General features: G+C 40.1%; 4 protein-coding genes across 7 annotated transcripts; 2 read left to right on the top strand and 2 right to left on the bottom strand.

The window, feature by feature from the left end:
* Positions 1-325: 325 nt before the first annotated feature.
* Positions 326-1,809, top strand: LOC105703410. Of its 3 annotated transcripts, none has more exons than XM_012431785.1 (4): positions 326-723; positions 878-1,380; positions 1,452-1,535; positions 1,615-1,809. In XM_012431785.1, exons 2-4 carry the CDS (start codon positions 912-914, stop codon positions 1,671-1,673), a joined length of 612 nt encoding a protein of 203 aa, XP_012287208.1. In that variant the 5' UTR covers positions 326-723; positions 878-911; the 3' UTR covers positions 1,674-1,809. The 3 variants fall into 3 exon arrangements, with proteins under 3 accessions (XP_012287208.1, XP_012287206.1, XP_012287207.1); XM_012431783.1 differs by having other exon boundaries at positions 847-1,380; XM_012431784.2 differs by having other exon boundaries at positions 328-723; positions 847-1,380; positions 1,452-1,542.
* A 79-nt stretch (positions 1,810-1,888) lies between these two features.
* On the bottom strand, positions 1,889-3,706 carry LOC105703409 (UPF0565 protein C2orf69). The gene is made up of 5 exons (XM_012431782.2): positions 3,265-3,706; positions 2,869-2,996; positions 2,607-2,769; positions 2,248-2,491; positions 1,889-2,115 (listed from the first exon to the last, which is right to left on the bottom strand). Exons 1-5 carry the CDS (start codon positions 3,394-3,396, stop codon positions 1,910-1,912), a joined length of 873 nt encoding a protein of 290 aa, XP_012287205.1. The 5' UTR covers positions 3,397-3,706; the 3' UTR covers positions 1,889-1,909.
* Positions 3,707-4,143: 437 nt separating this feature from the next.
* LOC105703408 (potassium channel subfamily K member 15) lies at positions 4,144-6,419 on the bottom strand. The gene is made up of 3 exons (XM_012431781.2): positions 6,269-6,419; positions 5,686-6,143; positions 4,144-5,432 (listed from the first exon to the last, which is right to left on the bottom strand). The coding sequence occupies exons 1-3, from the start codon at positions 6,392-6,394 to the stop codon at positions 5,012-5,014; spliced, it is 1,005 nt and encodes a 334-aa protein (XP_012287204.1). The 5' UTR covers positions 6,395-6,419; the 3' UTR covers positions 4,144-5,011.
* Positions 6,420-8,482: 2,063 nt separating this feature from the next.
* On the top strand, positions 8,483-14,976 carry LOC105703403 (putative carbonic anhydrase 3). 2 transcript variants are annotated; one of them, XM_012431772.2, is made up of 6 exons: positions 8,483-8,807; positions 11,368-11,415; positions 13,188-13,347; positions 13,419-13,662; positions 13,755-13,985; positions 14,111-14,976. In XM_012431772.2, the coding sequence occupies exons 1-6, from the start codon at positions 8,762-8,764 to the stop codon at positions 14,300-14,302; spliced, it is 921 nt and encodes a 306-aa protein (XP_012287195.1). In that variant the 5' UTR covers positions 8,483-8,761; the 3' UTR covers positions 14,303-14,976. The 2 variants fall into 2 exon arrangements, with proteins under 2 accessions (XP_012287195.1, XP_012287196.1); XM_012431773.2 differs by having other exon boundaries at positions 8,486-8,807; positions 13,188-13,343; positions 13,439-13,662.
* Positions 14,977-15,496: the final 520 nt, after the last annotated feature.

Genomic DNA, 15,496 nt, shown 5'->3' with positions numbered 1-15,496 from the left:
CGAATACGTGAGCCGTCAACGGCAACTGGTAGATGGCACAGCCATCGCGATTGCGCGAGCTCCTACCAGAAATTCGTTGCGCCGCCCTTGGGGGCAAAAAACGGTGAAAGCTATCGTACGAAATTAGAGGGCAGCACACGGTGCGATCGCGCGACCCTGCCCGTGAGCAATCTCCCAACTCATCTCTGATTTCTGGTTATAGGTCTCTGAGGCCAGGGATGAGCATCGTCTGCTGAGGCTAAAGAACAATATATTTATTATAGGTTATGCGGCAAGTAAATGCCAAAATGTTTGCATTTATTTGCAGATAGTCACCGGCTAGTAATTAGCCAAGGAATTTAGACGCTGTTGCAAATTTATCTAAAGAAATTACAGAATCATTTAGCTCTAATTAAAATACAAGTAACGCCATCCCAGGTTTGAATCGGTACTACGATGAGACGAATAAACATTCTACTGTTCTACCATGTCATTAAAGCGTAGCGTAGAAATATGAAAAATAGATTCAGAACTGTTCCAATTAAGAAACTAAAGTATTGAAGTAATTGGTTGTCGTTTATATGTGAAGTGCGAATGAATATAGATCTGAATAATACTGTTTGTCCCCCGTCATTCCGTTAGAAAGCGTTTTTCATGATAAATTGGTTAATGCAGAACGGTTCTCATTGCTGTGTACAATACATTGGTGGAATAAATGAGATTGAGATCATCGTCATTTTAGAGGTATTATAAACATGCACATGGAAGGAAAGTTTATGAGAAATTTGTGGGCTGTATTTTTCTTTCATCGAAACGGATATTAAAGTAAAATGTTTATTTCATGGTTTTGAACACAATGCTTTTCAGTAATGGACAAGTATTTTTTGTCAAATGCCAGTATTCCCTCGACGTCGCAAGGTCTTTTGGGCAATATGAAAAATGGTGTGTCCTGGCGAAAGCGCATCACTAGAAAGAAGATTAAGTACATGCTCATGAGCGTTGTCGTGGTGGGCGTCTTCTTCGTGTCATATCAGCTGTTATATTTCAAGGAATTGAATCGAGTAATTATAGATAACCTGATTGGCAATACTACACAACTGAGTAATAAAATCACAACTAAAAATGAACATCTCAAATGGAATGAACCACGTCATTCAAAAATGATACAAGACGCGGATGGTCATGCTATCTCCTTGAGAGGAACACGTGATCAGGATATCTCGAAATATGTCCCTAATGCCAAAAAGAAGTTTGTTTGCATAACATCTGGAGAGGAAATTAACTTCATAAAGATTAACGATGATTATTGTGACTGTCCAATGGATGGTAGCGATGAACCAGGTACTAATGCCTGCAATAATGGTGTTTTTTACTGTGGAACTTCGTCTGCAGCTTATCCAGGTAATCAAAATATTACTATTTCATGAGTAGTAATTACACATTGTTCTTGTAATAATTTTGTAATGTTTCAGCTAAAATCTCGTCATATAAAGTCAATGATGGATTTTGTGACTGTTGTGATGGATCTGATGAATGGAAAGAGATTTCAGTGAAAAGTTAATTGTAAAAAAATATATCATTTGTTTTTATAGTAATAGCTTGTTCAGTAAAAAAGTATAATAATTAATTTAATAGTTGTAGATCGTGTACATAGAGGAATACCATACAAATCGGGGTGTCCAGATCGCTGTTGATATAATCAATAGGATAATATATACGAGGTAAATGATAATATCTTAAAGACTGAGAAAACGAATTTTGGATTTGTAAATAGTATTACATTTTGCAGAAGAGTAAATATATTCTTAATAAAATATTTTGAGCTTGTGATAATGAGGTCAATGACTGTTCAGTACATCTCCCTGATGTCGCCTCACATGAAACATGATTGGAGCTTCAATGCTTTTGAAGTGAATAAGTAATACAACGATTAAGAGTCGTGCTCTTCTTTAATAGCAGCTAGTACATCAAAATGCATTTCAAGACTTCTTTGATCATTTTCATAATGTAGGGAATGTTCTACTAGTACCCCTAATCTCTGTAATATATTACAAAAACTTTCTTCTTCTTTCCGAATCCAAGGTCTGTGTTCATCCCGTACTTGTTGAGGGGTCACATGTACGTGAACATTTATTTCTGAAAGATGGTGAAATAAGTCATCTGCATAAAATCAGATTCTGATGAATTTAAATATTAATGTTTGTATTTTAGATTAAAATGACCAAATATTTCTTTTTGGCAAGCCGTAATTAATTTGATGGAACTTACTCAGTTTTGAGAATGACTCCAAAATACTTTTGTTCGTGATCCACGTGTCTTTTTTGCCACAATGACCACCATCTAACCACGCCATATCTTTTATACGTTCAACAAATTCTTTTAAGTTTTTATCTACAATTTGCTGGGTGTGAAGAGTATGAAATTCATGTAAAATTTGATTTAAAACAACGCATCCTTTACTAAATCCCATTAAGACTAATTCTGCTCTTTCAATGTCATGTGGATATATCCCCTAAAATGATACATTTTCTAAATATGTATAATTACACTAAATATATAAGTTATTAATTATTTAGATATCAATACTAGTTTAAAGTTTAATCTTTAGTAAATATCAATCAACAAACCTGAGATGTATCTTGAGACGCAAGGTACGTTGATACCGATAAAAGGAGTTTTTCCAAATGTTTTAGTGCGTCGAGTGAAGATGAAAATGTTGGAACACCATACTTATTCCCTGGGACAAAATTATCGTAACAAGCGAATACTCCATAATTCATATCCTCCATCCTGATAAATATTAGAATTAAACAATATTATACAGTCATAAAGAACAGTCTTACTTTAGTAATTCAACATAAAATATCATTTGTATCTTAAATATTTTACCTTGAAGGTCGAATGACTATTACATGATTTCGAGGGAATCTTGCTGCCAACAATTGCATTGTGCTCTCTAAGCTCCAACGCAAGTATTTTTTACTGTCATTGTGTACTTTCATAGCTTCTTCCAAATCCTATTGTAAAAATATTCGTATCATATCACGTTCACATTCTATCTTTCGAAAGTCATGAAATTGTTTGCCAATATTGTCAAAAAGATCTTCCAATTATTAGGATCCAAATTAAAATTGTTCTTCATGAAATAAGGAATTTATTTAATTTTGCATACAGATATTTCAGTTTATCATATAAAAATTTAGATGACATTATATGTATATTACACAATTTTAAAATGTATGCTTCAATGCCTTTTTCTGACATGGTTCTGTATATAAAACATACTTGCACATCCCCACCAAAAAATATAAGTAATCGTTGGATTCTGGATAATATTAACGGAGAAAGGTAAAGTATATCGTTGCTCCGCCCAGCCAAGCCGGACATTTTCCTTAAATATAATATTTTAGATGCCATTCTGCAATTTCAGTACACCGACTGCCATTAGAAGAATCTTTATTATCTTCGTTAACTGTTAACTGTTGATTAATAAACAATAGATCTATGTTAAATTCGTCAACTGTGAAAACTGTAGGGGTTTGTTTTGACGGTTCGCCATTTTTGGATCTCAACTGACATTCGCTATTAATCATAAACCTAGGTATCGTAAACATATTACATTCTCTAGGGCAATATAATTTACTAAAGGAATTATAAATTAATCTGTTAGTTATTACACGAGATATACATTATTTCAAATAGCGTTAAATAGCGTTACTCTAACGTGATATCGATGGGGAGTTTTATGGGAAGATGTTGGCAGCGCCAACATTTAAATTTTTGGCGCGGACCGAATTTCGATACTTATGCTCCTTAGAAGAAGCACGTTGTTGTATTCAATCAACATGAACATTATACTTTTGAGAGCGGGTTGTCGTTGGTTTCCATTTTCTGTATTAATAGAAAAATCATTTGGCAGAAATTATTGCAATGAAGTAGCTTTACTTTGTATTCTTTAGAGCCTACCGATGTTCTTTGAATATTTCCTTAATGTACAGAAAAGAGCTAATGCATTTCCGTTGGATATCAGTAATCCGTGGAAATATTGTTATACTTTGTTTAATAAATATGATTGTAATTACATATTTAGATTTCGGAGAAGTCCCACTTGATAGCCTACTTGCGTCGACGTGAATTGTGAAATACACAACAGTTAGGCGCGGGTTTATTTTCGGGACATTACTAGGCCACGCATTTACACTCAAATTAGAATCGTATCGAAACACGTCCGAATATACTGCATTCAAATGCATTTGCAATAACTCATTTGCATGCTTGGATTTCTGCTCAGTGCACGAACGACCAGACAATGTTCAATATAGCAATATCCCTCTCGACAGGTTTATTTTTCAGTACGTATCCCAGTAAACACAAGAGAGAAAATACGGGCTGATGAGGAACTTAATCGTACCTCTATTATACTTAATTTATTTATACAGAAAATATAAAGTCCGTAGGAAAAATTACTCTACTTATTAAAAAGTCCCTCTCAGTTTCCCAAACACCTGACTTTCCAGAAATGCTGTTAATAGTCATTATAAAAGTACAAATAAATTATACTACTTGAGTTACCGTTGCCTCTCTTTCGTGCTGAGTTCATAAAAGTATTATACACATTAAACGTATTACAGTTCGACACTTATGTACATCTTACATTACGGGCCTACGTACACTCTACAAAAACTATTGATCAAAAAGTAAATCAATACTGTTAATTTTCCTGATATCAGGAAGGGTTTTCGTTGCATTATCGATATCACTGCTCATTCAGGAAGTGGGGCTGCCGATGGGAAAATCTTCTGATTTTCGGTCGAATATATACAGCGAACGACCTCCAGTATCTCTATACTTGCTTTATGTAAATTTTAAGTGAGTACCTAAATATGTCCAGGTACAGAAGCGATTATCGTGGGCAATTATCGGCGCGGATACGCGTCTGCATTTACGCGGCACACGAAGTACCGGACAGACCTTCTAAAGAACACTTTGAGGAAGTCCAGCCTCGTTTTTTCCACAACTTCCTTTGCGAGCACTACTCTGGATCCATTCCGCAGCATAAAAGCATTCTTATTCGTAATTCCGCCATGGCCTTCGTCACGTCATTTTTAAGCTTTTTGGCCTTAACGCGAACGTCTTCGCGCATAAGGTCGTAGCACATGGCGATCAGTCCCATGCCCAAGAGGAGATATACAAAGTTGATCACCAACTTGGTCTGGCTACCGTCTTCAGGTTCTAAAATTCTGGCACCGGGCACGAAGTCGCCTATGCCAATTTTGCAAAGCGAGGTGACGCAAAAGTAGGCGCTGTCGAGATAATTCCAGCCTTCCCATTCGCCGAACATAATGGCGCCCCCGATGACGTAGCCGAAGAGGACCCAAAGACACGCAGTCGAAGGGACCGTGATGCGAGCTCTTTGGCCACCGCTGCACTCGTGTGTCCATCGGTACAGCCACCTGTTAGAAAGTGCAAAAAATTGTAGTTTAGCGTGACAAATTATTACTATCCATAAATAAAGAATAATTCCGTCTACAATGTGTTGTCGATATGGTCCCACCCGATAATACCGTAGCGTTCGTGTCACCAGCCAAGTACATATGAAGCTTTTGTGAATGGTGTCCTGCTTTTCGTTAATTTATATCTAGTTAGTTAAGATATCCTGAGACCTTTAATATATTAATGTATTAGCGATCTTTTAGGATATAGCACCTGAAGACCTGCGCCAGGATCTTGCCCATGTTGAGGAAGTAGAGGACGTAAAGCGGGATTCCCAGCACGGCGTACATGACGGTGACACCCTTGCCCCACGGTGTCTTTGGGACCATGTTCCCATAGCCGATCATGGTGAAAACCGATAAGCAGAACATCAGAGCCGCTGGGAAGGTCCAGATCTCCTTGGCCGACCTGCCGTCGTAGCCTTCCTTTGCGGCCAGGGTGATTCGTTCCTGGAACCTCTTCAGGATCGCGTCGGTTCTCTTCAGGAAGGCCTTCCGGTCCAAAACGTTCACCCTGACGTCCCCGGCTGTGCCTGTCCACAGTTCCTCGGCGAAGGCCTTCCTCGTTCCGGCTATTTGGCTCAGGGCTGCGTATTCTTCTTGAGTTTCGATGAGGATGAACCCGAAAGCCCCGACGATGGCGTAGCTCACCACGAGGCCACCTACACCGACCTACAATCGGTATTAATATTAATACTCGCGTCAAATACCCAACGTATCATTTTAGAATTCATTTTTTAATGTACTGAGTGGTTAGATTTGTTTGTAATGGGTAGAAGTGTCCAAGACAATGTCACCTGCGTGCACATGAAGGCTATCACTTTCCGGCAACAGTCCTTCACCCTCTCTCGGGGGTCTGGTCCTGTGGAGGTGCTCGAGGATTCTCTGCTCCTCAGGGATGATCTCACGGTGACTCTCGGCATGGTTATTTGCTTCCACCTCGGTTTAAACTCCTTTTTCTCCGACGACTCTCTTCTCGTCGCCTAAGAACCTACGTGGATTGCCGGTCTAACGTTACCGCGTGCTCTGGAACGCTTTTCTATTTTCGTCGGTCGCTTGTCCTGGCACGTAGAACCGAGCCCCTCCACTTATACTGATGTAACTTGCGACCGATGGAGAGCTATTGACCTTAGTAGGTTAAATCCAAAACCTTTTACTTGAACGTCTCCTTGCGTTTATTCGCCATTTCAACATTCAAAGGGTACCAATGTGTCTTGGATTTAGTTTCGTCGAAATAGACGCCGCTGTTGCAGCAAACGAAGTGCTCTCGGATTTTTGTAAAGCGGCAAAGTCTCTTTTTAATCCATTCCATAGACGTATATTATGCATGGGATGGGAGGGGATAAAATTCTGCCATGTACGTGAAATTAAAGTGAGTCCAGGAGGCGTGGAGGGGTAAATTCTAGGTACAGGTGGCGGCAACTTTCCCATGTACCATTTATGACGGACAATGTACATTCGGTACATACTGAAATTTTCTTGCAGTCATTAAGAGTTGACAATTGGAAAACTTGTGATAGGAAATTAACGCCGAGCTCTGCGTTTCTAAGATGTCCAAGATTTACTTCGTCTTCCGAAAACTGGCGGGATCTTGAAAACGCGGATAGGGCGATTAATGTAATTAGTAAATAAAAAGTTCGCGCGAAACCAGGGTAAACAGTGCAGGTTATTTGTAAAATTTAACAAGATGTGACATACAGATGTTACATTTAAGCGGTATGACCCGAAGCGCTTTAAAGCACACGCAGTGCATATATTGCAGCACGTATTATGGAACCCAACGGAGGGTCGTGCAGTATAATTAATTGTAACTATATCACCGAGAAAGGGGAGCACCACGTTCAATTCGTACGTACTTTAACACGTTCATAGGTTAACCACGTTATGCTTCGGAATGGAATATTCCTAGAACCAAATTATTCGCAGGTACTGTTTTGCCCCGGTGAAATAATTTCCTTATCTGCGTGCACCATGTTGGTCGACGCACTGATTAACTTGCCCTTCAAATAGAGTTAGTCATCGCCAAGGAGAAAAAATAGAAGAAAAAAAATAGAGGCGTAATTTACATATCAGTTAGTAATTACGGTATAGCGTAATATCCACGGGAAAATTGATCAAAGAGGCCAAGTGTGTCGTCCAATGCCTATCTAAAAATACTTGGACTCGTCAGGGACTTGAACTCGTGGTCACGAAACGAAACGGTCATTTTTGCGATTAGTTCAAAAATAAACCGAGTTGAAAAAAAAAGAAGGAGAAAACTCGAATTCCAGAGTTAGGCGGTACTCGAGGCTAAGTGTTGTTACAATAGACACGCCCGAAACTCCAGAAATATTCGGATTAATGTGCCAGTGGAGAAACGAACCTTGTCAGGAAGTGACCAATAGTGACCAAAGTGCGCGATAAACGGAAGGCAGGAGAAATGATTAAAGGAATGTAATCACCTTCTGTAATGTCTGCACGATCGCTTTTAGATGCTCATTGCCGGGTCCTCTAGCGAATCGACCCTAAGTTAAATTGATAAAGGGCATAAATTGATTCAAGGAAAGGACGATCCCCAATCCACGGGTGTGTCCACTTCCAAGTATCACTTGGGGCTCCTGTAATTAACCTCAAGTAGTAAATTAATCGTCTGATGTATTCGTCGACCATCAGCCGTGCAATTCTAGCTGCAACCCTACTTGTCGTCCAGGATTAACGCCGCGAAAATGCAGATATATCGGCAACTTTTCTTCATCAGAAGCTGTATTCAAAGAGGGGAAATACTTCCCTTGATATGAAAAGAACAATTCAGATGAAAAATGACGCCCCCCATGAATTGCTCCTTTATCTGCCGTTTATGCTCCACAATGTACAACGGATGAGCTTTATTATAATGCTCGATTTTAGCGGTCGCTCGTGCAACCTGCTAATCTTTTCGTGACTTTTCGGTATAATTACTCCTGCTCTTTGATGTCGCTTCAGGCCCGATGAACTACACAGACCGTGGGAGTTTTCAGTGCAGTGCAGTTGCAGGTGAATCACGGTGATCACCGGTGCATCTGTCGGGCGCACCAAAGCGCTCATGCAGTGGCCAGTTGAGTAGTCAATTGGTTGGTCTATATATATAGAGTGGCTACGAATGGTCACTAGAGTGTGCAAGTTAAATCCCGTGCGAGGATGGGATCTTGTGTAATGTATGATCTCGGGGGTTGGCTACCACGAGTTTACGAGAGGATCAGTCGTGCACTCGTCGTCGCGCCGGTTGCATCTCACCGATTCGCAAAACCCTGACCCCAGACACCCTCCGTACCATGCGATTCGCCCTCGTTCTTGCTTCCGTGTACTTTCTGACTTCAGGTAATCCAGGTGTTTCGCAAAATTCGTCTCCGAGGCCAAACGAGCCCCTAAGCGCCTCGACATTTCCAAAAATAGCACTCTTAAGGCGATATGTTGTTCAATATACACAAAACGTAAAAATAATTATAAAACTTTTCTCCAAACTGGATGCACGGAATCATTTGAAACCTTAACACGTGAAATTTCATTTCTCGCAAAAAAAATGTGATCTTGGTTCTAGTCTACTGTAAATAAAAAAGAATTTTTTTGCAAAAATCAATTTTCACAGGGCCTTTACAATCGCGTGCTGAAGTTTCAAATTATTCGGTGCATTCAGATTGGAGAAGAATTTTATCAATGTTTTGACGTTTTATGTATAGAGAATGACCCTTTCATGTCACGTTAAGATATTAATTTACAATTTCTTGATATATTCATCCGGTCCAGAATGCATTATTTTATGCACCTTCGAGAATCAATAGTTCGAGATGTATCGGATATTAAATACGAGGGGTACTCCCAGTACTCGTGGAAAGTTCGGAAGGTTCTTTCTTGGTTTCGCTTTCATTGCTCCTTGGTTCTGCACTTTGCATATAACCATAACTACGGCAAATTGAGTAATAAAAAAATATTTGGTGCCGCTTTACACGTTCATACGGCAAGCGCACGAAGATACGATTCAGTGATCCTGCTGAATATTCCTTAAACGTTGGATATCTCTTGAATATCTGGGCTTCTTGGATGTAGGGTACTCGCGATGTACTGTACTGGGCTCCTTCTTTCAGGGGTAATTTAAGAATTTGTTTGTTTCACATTTCTAGGTCACAATGTCGCCGTGAATTTATTGTGCAAAATTAGCGGGACGAAATTACGTTACGCACGACAGGGCGAAATTTATTCCCCAGCTTGATGTGAAATGTGGAATAAATGTCGACGCGTTTCTCATCTCGTGAACTTCCGAATGGTTTATGCTCGTTTTTACGCTGTGACTTCACTTTCCGAGTAGGATATCTTTATAAAGTGCAAAGTGCGTATTGCATTAATTTATGCCCGATTTATTCGGCTGAGTCTATTGTACGATTAATGGAAATCCGGTGTAACGAATTCTGACTTTACTTGGGTAATGTGCACTGAGGTTTAAAATCATTTCGGTAAAATCTAGCCAAGGAGGAAAAGTATTGCTGCAATAAAACATGTTTTTTATGTAGATATATATTTATATTTACACGTACTAAATGATTCAGGCTCTATTTCGACTCCTAAGAGCATTCATCTATTTTCATAAAAGTTGACGGTCCATTATGTACTGGCGAATTTAATAAATCGTTCTCTGGCGAATTAAGCACTTCTGTCGAGCAGTTTGACAGAGTGGCGACTGTTTATTGAATTATGTCAGCCATCCGAGAGATGAGCCCCTTAAATGCGAAGCTACTGGGTGATCAAACCGTTAATTAAATATCGCGTGCCAACTGATTGCAGTGGAACTACTACCTTGTAATTTTATTCCCTGTGAAAGGTAATTCGCCAATACGGCAGGACAATCACAGTGCTCCGTCGTGCAATTTCGTTTCCATTAAGTATGTAAATTTCTTTTTTTGGATAATTTACCGGAATGATAACGCTTCACGACACGTACCGTGCAGTTTGTTCATGCATCTGCATACGAATTATTGTGTCAATAATCGGGATTTCGGCGGTTTGCAAATACATTTGGTCGGATATTTGCATCAGAGTTACAACAAAAATACAGCCGATGCGAAAGCACCAACAAATAAAGCGTCGGCGTTCTTGATTAATAATTGGCCCATTATTAAAGCCTTAACGAGGGTGCACTTCCGGTGAGTGCAGAAGTTAGGTCGTACTTAATGTAATGTGCCGAAGCTCATTTGCTTATTCAAGTGGTGGCTGAGATTAAAATACTTTTTTCTTTTCGATATTGGCGATCAGTGTTTCGTCTCGCTTGATTCAACTCTTGACTACCTATGTCCACATCGGTAATGATTTTCTTTTTCAAAATCATCTTTCCATTTTCAGTCATGTAAAGTCATTAAAGCAGGTGTCAACAAGTTTTGCATTTCATGGGAGATACGTTACCACTTCCTGACAATTGATTGCAATTAATATTCAAATGTATACGTGATAGCGCCTATATAGATGTCCCGAGCGAAACGTTATTTACGGCAGTACCTTGAATTTCATGTCAATGGCAATGCCTAGGTTGGGTCGAGGCATGGCAATTGAATTGAACGAGTAACAAAGAGGAATAATGACAAAATACATACCTGTCCACTTTGCATGTGTACGTAATTCCAAACGAGCACTCATTGCGAAAGGCCACCTCGTGGGAACTTTCAAAAATTTCATTTTGAGTAATGATTTTCAACACGATTGGGAGAACAAGGCTTTCTGAAAGAAAATTTAACTTTTTTTAAGATTTACTTTGTAAGGGTGGATATTAATATAACTAATAGATTCGGTTTATACGGGTCACATAAATTTGCCCGAATATTCGGGCGAAGGAAAGAAATGGACCAAGAGACTTGGGAATTAATTTCATTAATCCGTTAATATTTTATTTCAGGTGTAAATGCGTCCGGAGGTGGTCACTGGTCGTACTGGGGTGAGAACGGTAATAAAGAAAGACATTAATTAAAACCCTGACATTCATTTATTGTCGGCGTTACTGCATTTTGATACGTCCGTGCACCCTGAAAAGTCCTAACGAGCTTTGCCATTAATTTCCAATATTTGCATCGGGGTCCCGGCGCCTCTGATTACCTGGACATGTTTTAAAATATTGATGCATGTATCGTGCATAAAGAACAATAATGTCGTGTATGACATGCGGTCAATCAAGTGGATTGCATACCTTTAAGTTCGGCCTTCTCGTGACTTTACTTTTTGTTATCCTCCTGCGTAACAAATCACGCCCGGTCGTCTCGTAAATCTCTTTTACCTTGAACAAACAATAATTTTTTGTTAAAATCGCCCGTGGTGCCTCTTCTATAAATGTGCCATGAGCATTTGAAACGTATCGCTTCGCCACTCGACCTACTGATTGAGGAAATGATGCTCCGACAACTGATTGAATAATTGCCAATTCGAGAATAGCCTTACGTATTTAACGCTATTTCGTTACTATTAAGGGCCTTCTTGCTGCCTTTTTTTCCCTCAACAACCTGTAATTTCGTTAACAACGCTCCCGTTTGTATGGGCTTGTGCATGACCAAGATGGCGCGTGCAGCAATTGCTCCTTGTGCAATTCAATTTTCAACGACTAAACAAATCTATCGAAAGTGCCAGGAAATTATTTTACCAGCGGGTATCAACATTTCGGAGACATTATTTGTAAGCTCGTACACAATTTCGGTGTCGATATAATCCTGCGCCATTAATTAATAACATCCAGGATGCGACTTGCGGCCAAAGGGAGGAAATGAAATTGGAAATTAATGGGAAATAAATAACAGTTAGGGGATATTAACCGAAGCAAGCCCAGGGTCGAATAATCGACGTGGCCATTGTATTACGCAATTAATAAAAATTCCGGGGTGGTTTATTCGCAATTAATGGCATAATTGCCCGTCTACCTACACCAGGCATGTTCTCATTGTGCGAGGTAAAACACTCTCGGGTTACTTTCTCGATCTGAATTGAGATACGGCACGATTTGCTGTCCAAAGCAAATTCACGAGGTCCCCCGGATCGTTACGCTCTATCATGCACGAGTGAGACCCAATTAACCCGTACAATGTACCTATCAGAGCTTTATCACGTTTCTTTTCATTGGAGCATATCGGATTCGGATGGATATTTAATTGCCAAGTACGTTGTCACCTGGGGCCAAACGTGAGGTGGAAATTGACACGTTTGAGTATTTGGAGGTGGAGAAGTGACGCGAGTGCGCCCCATTACTGAGAACCACCCCTTGTTACGAGTAATTGCGCACATCCACGTGATCTAATGTTCTATACTGTGGAGAAAATCAGTGGCAAAGGAACGTGACAAGTATCTTTAACCTGCTGTAATCCGTAGGAAAATAAATACCTTCTGATAGCCACGAATGTTTGGTACTAAAATGTCCCATTATTACACTGAGAAGAAAGATTACTTCACTGAAACATATATTATTCCCTACATTACGTGCAATTGCAAGAAAGGATTAATTTCCTGAGAAGAAAATTTGACGTTGATTTAAAACAATGGTGTTTACTCAATCTGACATCTCTTTGGATGTATTTGGTCGCAGGATTTTGTTATTGCGATGCACATTTCTTTGAGCCAACCAACTTTTTTCTCAGGGTATAAGGTTTTTATTTATACAGTTTCTAGGGTTTATTTAATAATTCTCTGGTTCTTCGCATTAATATCGTGTATATGACGAGTTGGGTTTCATTTCAGGACCTGCTGATTGGCCGGGATTATGTGCAAAGGGGGAAAAGCAATCGCCGATTAACATAATCCCTGACGACACGATTAAATCAGACATTGGCCCTCTGAAGTTCATTCGCTATGATTTTGCATACTATGGCAAAGTCGTCAATACAGGACACAGTGGTAGGTGGGACGATTTTCCACTAGATTTTTTATTAATGGCATCTTTTGACAAAGGTGAAATATCCGGATGTTCAGACCCCTCCTTGCAATTCCAGTGCAAATTACTCTGAACAGCATACCTATCTTATTAATGGGCGGTGGTCTGAAGTCGACGTACGTTTTGGAGCAAATGCATCTGCACTGGGGAGCCGAGCACACCGTGGATGGGACCCGAGATGCAATGGAGTTGCATCTGGTGCACTATGACAAAAAGTATGATAACGTCAGCGCAGCTGCCGAGCACGATAAAGGACTCGCCGTCGTGGCCGTATTGTTTGAAGTAAGGACCAGGATAATATTTGGTGAATTTTCCGAAATTACCTCTTTCTAAATGTCCCCCCTAAATGTACGATTTGCATACTTTGGTTCTAGCAAGGCCCCGAGGATCACGGAAATCTGACGACCATTTTGAAGGCTGCGGAATCGACCTCGAACGCGATAGGAGTTCCGGTGAAAACGCAGACGAAAATAGTACCTTTACTTTTACTGCCCAAGGATCATACGACGTATTATCGTTACGATGGATCCTTGACGACCCCAGGTTGCCAAGAGTCCGTAGTTTGGTTCGTCCTTACGGAGAAACAGTCGGTTTCGGATTTTCAGGTAAACATCCGACTTGTGTCCTTCATCGAACAACATTCTCAGTTATTACGATGCTCCTAACGATGAAAATGATGAAAAGTTCCGAGTCAGTTGATTAATTCAGGAATGAACTTTCTGGATTTCAGTTGAAAGTCCTGAGGAACCTGCAGGTGAACAACGACACTTTGAGCCACAACTTCAGACCGGCACAGAAGCTTGGATCTCGAAAAGTATACCTCCACCTAGATGGCTACTCTACAGCATCCTCTTCGAATCCGCGTATAAAGCTTGCGCTGACAATGGTCCTGGTCAGCAGGTACCTTTTTAACATTGCTTGAGGTAAAAAAAAGGAAAACTTACTCGTCGACCGCTCTCGAGGCTGGAGCTCTTCCCTTAAATCCTAGATTAATCGACGATCGCGTCTAATTAGCTGGAACTCTTAGAGTAATTCCACCAAGACAGGGTATACGATCAGCCGATATCAGCGGTTTTTCGGTCGATGTATGTTATCAATTCTAAGTTACATGACAACGACGTCACGTGCCAAAACTAGCCACGCGTTTCCCGGTTAGTTAAGTAAGTTAAGTGATATACATAAGTACAAGGAACCTGGTACAAAGTCGGACATGTTAATAGATGCCTATACCAAAGGGATTGTACAAAGGGTGTAGTCGTCGGAAGTATTTTACACGGGGCTTATCGCCGACCAATGTGGGAACCATATGTGTTATTAATATACCTTGTGATATATATGTGTATATGCGATAAACGTATGGACAAGTTACGTTACTTCGCGCTGCTTCAATTCGTGAAAATAATCGTAGTTAGCCATTTATACTTCTCTGTATTGGACGTGTCTGTATGTACGCCACTCGCGTAAGAAACCTTATCCCGATTCGATTGGGTTGTTAAAGAGCGATTCCATACATGTAGGATGTAATCGGGTACGATACTTACTGCGAGTACTATACCTTCAACTGGGATATAGGTGCATGCAATGTGCGAATAAATCTTTTGGTTAACAAAGATCTTTTCCCTGCTCCTCATTCTGGACAGGGAGGTCGGATTGAAGTGTCTATTACAGCACGAAATCTTTATTAATACTGGACAATGAAATTTCCAAAATCTGGAGTTGAACCATTCGAGTATAAACGTTTCCAGTTTATCCCAGCAGAATATCTACGCCTTCGGGAACTTTATACGAGTTCCGGAAGTATTACGAGCTCCGAGTTTCCATCTTTCGCGGAAGTCAGTGCTCCATTGTAAATTATCATTTCGAAACTTTTGAACAAAGCCGCCGGCGCTACAATATCACAAATTTTCTGGAGGAAGCTCGTTGTTGGCAGTGAAAGTTGGGCCTTGGAAAAGTTCGGCAATGGAGCTACTAAAAATCAGAACAAATCGTTTTCCCACGGACGGTTGTCCTCCATGGTTGCAAAATGTGCACGCAATGGAGAACCTGAATACAAGCGAGTTCCAGGAGTATCTTTAATTCAGAGTCTCAGTCTTTTGCGGGAATTGGCCTCGATTTA

This window comes from Orussus abietinus, unplaced genomic scaffold, assembly GCF_000612105.2.
Source record: "Orussus abietinus isolate OABI.00-Male unplaced genomic scaffold, Oabi_2.0 scaffold187, whole genome shotgun sequence".
NCBI lineage: Eukaryota > Metazoa > Arthropoda > Insecta > Hymenoptera > Orussidae > Orussus > Orussus abietinus.
Note: the sequence above shows the minus strand (reverse complement) of the source record. Positions and strands in the feature narration are given on the sequence as shown.

Bases quoted from the DNA above. Each gene is read 5' to 3' on its own strand.
- LOC105703410 (XM_012431783.1), top strand. From the start codon at position 849: ATGGACAAGTATTTTTTGTCAAATGCCAGTATTCCCTCGACGTCGCAA. The intron at 1,381-1,451 runs GTAATCAAAATA...GTAATGTTTCAG, and splicing joins TTCGTCTGCAGCTTATCCAG to CTAAAATCTCGTCATATAAA. The intron at 1,536-1,614 runs GTTAATTGTAAA...TTAATTTAATAG, and splicing joins GAAAGAGATTTCAGTGAAAA to TTGTAGATCGTGTACATAGA.
- LOC105703409 (XM_012431782.2), bottom strand. From the start codon at position 3,396: ATGGCATCTAAAATATTATATTTAAGGAAAATGTCCGGCTTGGCTGGG. The intron at 2,492-2,606 runs GTTTGTTGATTG...GTATCATTTTAG, and splicing joins CGTCTCAAGATACATCTCAG to GGGATATATCCACATGACAT. The intron at 2,116-2,247 runs GTAAGTTCCATC...ACCATCTTTCAG, and splicing joins GGAGTCATTCTCAAAACTGA to AAATAAATGTTCACGTACAT.
- LOC105703408 (XM_012431781.2), bottom strand. From the start codon at position 6,394: ATGCCGAGAGTCACCGTGAGATCATCCCTGAGGAGCAGAGAATCCTCG. The intron at 6,144-6,268 runs GTGACATTGTCT...TACCGATTGTAG, and splicing joins TAGCCTTCATGTGCACGCAG to GTCGGTGTAGGTGGCCTCGT. The intron at 5,433-5,685 runs GTGCTATATCCT...ACTTTCTAACAG, and splicing joins ATCCTGGCGCAGGTCTTCAG to GTGGCTGTACCGATGGACAC.
- LOC105703403 (XM_012431772.2), top strand. From the start codon at position 8,762: ATGCGATTCGCCCTCGTTCTTGCTTCCGTGTACTTTCTGACTTCAG. The intron at 8,808-11,367 runs GTAATCCAGGTG...ATTTTATTTCAG, and splicing joins CGTGTACTTTCTGACTTCAG to GTGTAAATGCGTCCGGAGGT. The intron at 13,663-13,754 runs GTAAGGACCAGG...CTTTGGTTCTAG, and splicing joins TCGTGGCCGTATTGTTTGAA to CAAGGCCCCGAGGATCACGG.